This window comes from Triturus cristatus, chromosome 8 (assembly GCF_964204655.1).
Source record: "Triturus cristatus chromosome 8, aTriCri1.1, whole genome shotgun sequence".
NCBI classification, from domain to species: domain Eukaryota; kingdom Metazoa; phylum Chordata; class Amphibia; order Caudata; family Salamandridae; genus Triturus; species Triturus cristatus.
Window position 1 is genome coordinate 886,978,211 of NC_140591.1, and position 5,079 is coordinate 886,983,289.

The 5,079-nt window shown below is 49.4% G+C and overlaps 1 protein-coding gene across 1 annotated transcript; it reads right to left on the reverse strand.

The window, feature by feature from the left end:
* Positions 1-654: 654 nt before the first annotated feature.
* Positions 655-4,811, reverse strand: LOC146805220 (uncharacterized). Its single transcript, XM_085620478.1, has 2 exons — positions 4,486-4,811; positions 655-1,909 (listed from the first exon to the last, which is right to left on the reverse strand). Exons 1-2 carry the CDS (start codon positions 4,663-4,665, stop codon positions 797-799), a joined length of 1,293 nt encoding a protein of 430 aa, XP_085476604.1. The 5' UTR covers positions 4,666-4,811; the 3' UTR covers positions 655-796.
* Between the last annotated feature and the right edge of the window lie 268 nt (positions 4,812-5,079).

The window sequence follows — 5,079 nt, forward strand, 5'->3', positions numbered from 1 at the left end:
CCACAGATGTGACCATGCAAATGAAATGCTCACAGAGAGATGTCCACAAATAGTAGATCCTGACACACCCAGGTAGCTGCAAAGGATGACATGGATACCCACCAGAATAGGATACATATCTCATGGACCACAGGGAGTACCTCACAGCACCACATCAGAATTCAACATTGTAAAACAAAGCATCATAGGTGCAAGGGCATATTAAACATCATCAACATAATGTACAGCGAAATCTAGTTCCCAGGGAGAAAGAAAAAAGCTTTATTCAGCATTTTAAAACTTAAACGTCTGTGCAAGCAAAAGGCCAATGGCGAGTCCATGTCCAAATGCCAAGGAGTGAAGTAGAGTAACAACTGTCACACGTTGCTTGCCTGCACTGCTAAGGACCGGAGTCATCCCCTCGGAGGGGCATACATGGGGGCAGGCCAGGCACCGCAGGGACATGATCAGGGCGCAGCAGAAGGATGCAGTGAAGAGGTGGGGGATGCAGGCGAGACACTTGTAACTGCAGTGGAGCTGACTGAAGTGGTGGGTGCTGTCACAACTGTGGGGCACAAGTCAGATGGTAGGGGTGCCAGCACAACTCCAGTGGGCAGGTCAGATGGAGTGGATTGGCTCACCACTGCAGTGCCCAAGTCAGACGGGGTGGTCGTGGAGTCTAAAGCAGTGCCTACATCCATGGGAGCGGAATGGGGGAAAGGTGAGGCCGGCAGGGCAGGGGGGGGACACAGTCCCCACATCAGTGGCACTAACTGTCTGACCAGGTGTGGAGGAGCAAGTGCTGGGGGGGATGGCCTTAGCATTTTGGGTATGGTTTATCTGTGGGTGGGGGAACCCATGGCAGGGAGTGGTGGGGGAACCTCTGGAGTGGTGGCCTGGTGGATGGAGGACGGAGATTTTGCCTTGGAGCTGCGTTGTGGCAGGGGGTCTTGCTCTTCTGGCGCCGGGGGGACTTGCGGGTGGGGGTCTCTGTCTGACTGCGCCTGGGGGAATGTGTCCGGGTGTGAGGGACACTCCCTTCTGTGTGTGGGGACTTCCTCTTCCCCTTATAATCAGGATTTGCAGGGTCGGTGGGGAAGATGCCAAGGTCACAGAGGAAGAGCTTCTGGGGGGGATGGGGTTGCAGGTGAGGCAAGGGAAGGGGGCTGGGAGAGAGAGGTCTTGGAGGACTGCGGAGTGGTTGTGGATGGCTGTGTGTGTGTCTGAAAACAGCCCCTGTGAGTGTGGAATCAGTCCCCTGCGCTTGCTTGTGTGCACGTCTAGACCTTGGTTTGGGGGTTTCTGTGCTTGGGACAGGTAGGGTGCTAGGAATCGAGGGTGGTGCAGGGGTAGGAGGGGTGCGGGACTGTTGGAGGAGGGACACTGCTGCCGTCAGGGAGGAGGCCACGGACTGATCGGTCCTCTGTAGGGCAGACATGCCCGAGGAAATGCCCTCCATGAATGACACCAGTTGTGTCAACAGACCTGTGTGTGCATGGAGGACCTTCAGCATCGACGTCTGCCCTACATGGATCTGTCGAAGTAAGTCCACAGACTCCTCACTCAGTGCAGCAGGGGACACAGGGGCAGGGGGTGCGGTGCCTGGCACAAAGGAGACATGCTCATGAACATGGGAGCCCACAGGGACCTCTGGGATGGGAGCCGAGGGGGGTGGTGGCGGTGGTGGTGGCAGGGGCGGGGACAGCCTCACTAGCTGGGGTCTGGTGGCTGCTGACACCCGCCTCCACAAGGGAGTCATCCTCAGAGCTGCTGTGGCCCTCAGCTGGGGGTGATGGTGCTGACGACTCCTCTGTCTGGCTCCACTCGCCCTCTGTGCCACTGGGTCCACCCGACTCCTATCCTGTCCCTGTAAGGCTCTGTGGCTCCTCCTGGTCCGTGGAGCTGACCCCTCCTGTGGCCATGGATGTATCTGGATAGGAATAGGAAGTAAGAGAACAACATCAGTCACCTGCACCGACTGCACACACCACAGTGAGTACATCACATCACAGGGCAAGCCCTGGCATTATCAGCTGAACACAGCTCAAAGTGCCAACACTGTTTAGGATAAGACAATTGTCATTCTCAAAATCAACCATGGCACACATATCCCCCCTTGACTTTCACACATATGTCCGTTGCATGTTGGATGCTAACACCCCAATGTGCCAACATGCACCACCCACACATTAGTTGTACATGCAAGTGAACATGTAGGAGTATGTCACTATACACACAGCACATCTCTTGCTACTGACTCAGTACAGGTGTCCGGATGAAGGGATGGGCAGAGACTGATTTCACATGTTTGGGAAGCATGCCAGCAACATACACTATGATGTACTCATGTCCTGATGGGCAATGCCACAATGGGGTGCATGATGCACACTTGAACACAATGCAGGCTCACTCATAGCAAGTTAAATGCCATGGCACTGGGATGCCCTGAAAGTCAGTCAACACTGTCTCCTGTCACAGGGTTAGGGCATCCATACAACAACAATATGCACTGGCTCACAATCCTAGCTCAGGGGTAAAGCTAACTCTGCAGATGACCGGCGCACTTGCCCATCCCATGCAAACAACATATCCAGGACCCAGAAGACCCCACATCATGCAAATCATACATATGAGTCTCAGCAAACACAAATCCCTGTACATTAACACATCACAGTCTGCCATGCATGTAACCCAGCTGCATGAAGGACACAGTTGCATACACCATTGTGCGCTGTCAGATGTTCACACACCTACATGTCACACAGGTCTTGTCTCTCACAGTCACATCGCAGATGTAATGCTGACCCTCTGAATCATGGACACCCCAGTTGTACGTAGCAACAAGCCACACCCTAATGACACAGAGGCAGACACCTGAGGGCACATGTCACTAAGCACAACCTGCAATTTCATACACAGGAGTGGGTTTACAGAGTGTTTCTAAATGCCCTTGAGGGGGCATGACTGGCCAGGACTAAGTGAAACAGTGTTTGGCCCTGGACAGTAGTCAGGTGGCGAAGCAAGTGTGACATACTTGATATACATACTCCTGAGGCCCAAAAATTGGAGTCCCCTGCTGCATGGGTTTGTTTGGAATACCCCAGCCACATGTTGCGAGTCACACCAGCAATTGGTACACATCTCAAGGGCACACACAGATCACATGTCAGATCTCAGGCATTGTGTAAACAATTGCCCCACCCATGAAACACACAACAGATTCACGGGAACTGATGCTGACCGGTACCTGAAGCATAGCTGACTGCAGGGACACAGTGCCCTAGTGACACAAGCAACAGACTGGAGGGGCCACTAAGGCATGCTCTCAATAAATTTAACTCTCAAACAGTTCTTTAATTTTTTTAAACGTCTACCACAGTACGTTGTAGCCCAGTTGAGACATATATTAAATATAGAAGATATGGTGTGGAAGTAAGTACATGTTGAGGGGGATGCCGCCTATGAGTGCTATGCACCAGTATCTGCTTTGAGATTGCTACGGCAAGTGAGGAAAAAAGGCCAACAGGGACTGGCCCTGTGTAGCAAAGATGGTGGTACACATTATGAGAGTTCTATTTTCACATTAATCACTTCTTATTTAATTTGTGGGAAAGTGATCAAGTGTAGAAATCTTTAACAGCATATACACAGAGAAAAAGATTAATGCACACATACATATGCCAACACTGAAAATTAAACTATTATATGATGGAATAAAATTGTACATATTCACGTAACCCCAAAAATTAATATTGATGAAAATAGCATGAATAGTTAGGAATATGGAGCAATAATATAAATGTGTTCATATCCAAATAATTATCGGAATTTATCTGTGCATATAAAAAGTGTAACTTACTCATGCAATTCAAGAAACTGTTGACAATTTTACAACTTTAAAAAGCAGTGATAATAGAAATTAGAGAGTAACAGTAATGTATATTACTAGGAATTTATGTCATTTTAAAAAGGCAATAATAATTCAGAATTAAGAATTTATAGACAATTATAAAAACAAATATGTTAAAGTAATGAATGTGGATCATAAACATTGTTTGAATTAGTAGATATACTATGCTTGTTCATTGGCATAATAGTCAAAGGAAGCCATACTATAGGTCTGATTATGATCTTGGTGGACATGGTAACTCCATCACTAACATGACGGATAGCCCGTCTGCCAAATTACAATTCCATTATATCCTATGGAATTGTAATTTGGTGGAGGGGATATCTGTCACATTTGTGATGGAGTAACCCTGTTCACCAACATCATAATCAGGCCCTATATCTCTATTGATGTTTTTATGACAGAGTAACCATTGTTTCCTAATGATTTTCCTTTTCTTTTTTGCTGAAATGCTTTTATTGTATTATATTGCATGTTTTGTAACTTATGCATGTTTTATGGAGCAAGATTGCGAAATAACATGACAGAGTAAGTATTACACATATGACTTGCACATGGCGATAGGTTAAAAGTGCTAATGTCTCAAATGAGCTCACCGACTCGTGGACGAGGAACCCATGGTACATCTCGCATCTCGCTCTTGCAGAAGATGCGAAATCCGCTCTTGCAGAAGATGCGAAATCCTCAAAAGTAAGTCGAGCTATCGCGTAAGAAAACCACGGCACAGACAAGTTAATAGCAGTTTGACCGAGAGCACTGAAAAAGCCACTTATCATTGCGTGTTCCCAGATCGCCTCCTACTCGGAAGCCAGCTGCGGGCAGGCGCAAAGAGAGTTTGGCCCCGTGAGGCTGCGGCAGCTTGCTGCTTCAGAACACCTTGTGCTGCTGCTGCTGTGAAGAGCCCCGGAGAAGAGGTGCAGCTGGTAGACTCAGCGGGAGCCAGAGCGCCGGACCGGAGCGATCGCCTACTCGCCTACTCTCACATCTCAGGGTGAAGTCGGACCCATCAGAGATTGCCTGGTAATCGGAGGTATGGTGAGTGCGGAGCGGGGTGGTGGCGTGGGCAGACCTCCGGCTGAGGCCTAGTGTGCGGTCTCACCGGAGGTGGACGCCCTTCCCCCCCTCCGCCCACCCCCCTTGAGCACCCTTTAAGGATCGGTGGGACAGAGACTGAGAGCTGGTGGCATCTG